The 682-nt window shown below is 49.6% G+C and overlaps 1 protein-coding gene across 1 annotated transcript in view; it reads right to left on the minus strand.

Annotated features, from left to right (window-relative positions):
- Positions 1-682, minus strand: part of LOC119582089 — a 7,378-nt gene that overhangs the window by 3,467 nt on the left and 3,229 nt on the right. The window contains exon 7 of the mRNA XM_037930335.1: positions 126-572. Coding sequence (XP_037786263.1) covers positions 126-572 — 447 coding nt within the window. The remainder of the gene's footprint in view (positions 1-125; positions 573-682) is intronic.

Genomic DNA, 682 nt, shown 5'->3' on the forward strand with positions numbered 1-682 from the left:
CCGTGTTCTTTCATAGCTATATCACAAGGTTAAACTTTATCCGAAACTTACAGTATGCATGACGGCACGAAATTAGATTGAATTAAAACATAAGGTAAATAAAGTATTTTAGCAGGAGCACTTACCTCACTAGGGATAGTTGCCAGTGGGAATTTTTCTTTCTCCGTGATGACTCCATCTGTTACTTCAACACTGCTGAACGGGATGGGTTTGTTAGTGGGTCTGCTGGGTCTGTTAGGTCTGTTAGGAGGCCTGTTGGGGTTGCTAGGAGGCCTGTTGGGGTTGCTAGGAGGCCTGTTGGGGTTGCTAGGAGGCCGGGTTGGTTTGTTAGGAGGCTTGTAAGGATTACTAGGAGGCCAGGTAGGAGGTCTGTCAGGGTTGCTAGGAGGCCAGGTAGGTTTATCGGGGTTACTGGGTGGGTTGGGTTGACTGGGCGGTCGTGTTCCGCCACCTCCTGCCCCGCATTTGCCGGCGATGCAGACACGGTTGTTCCCACAGGAGGTGCCGGGGAGCGCTGGGTGTACGCCGCGGGTCGTCACGCCGTTGGTACACATGAGGTACTCACATATACTCTGTTAAGGGAGATTTGCTGTCAGTTTTGTGGGGAAAGGGACCTATTTTCTGTGATCAGTTTGCATGCTATTAATCTACATTGTCTGAGTTGAGTATGTATATATTAACG

This window comes from Penaeus monodon, chromosome 15, assembly GCF_015228065.2.
Source record: "Penaeus monodon isolate SGIC_2016 chromosome 15, NSTDA_Pmon_1, whole genome shotgun sequence".
In the NCBI taxonomy this organism is placed as follows: domain Eukaryota; kingdom Metazoa; phylum Arthropoda; class Malacostraca; order Decapoda; family Penaeidae; genus Penaeus; species Penaeus monodon.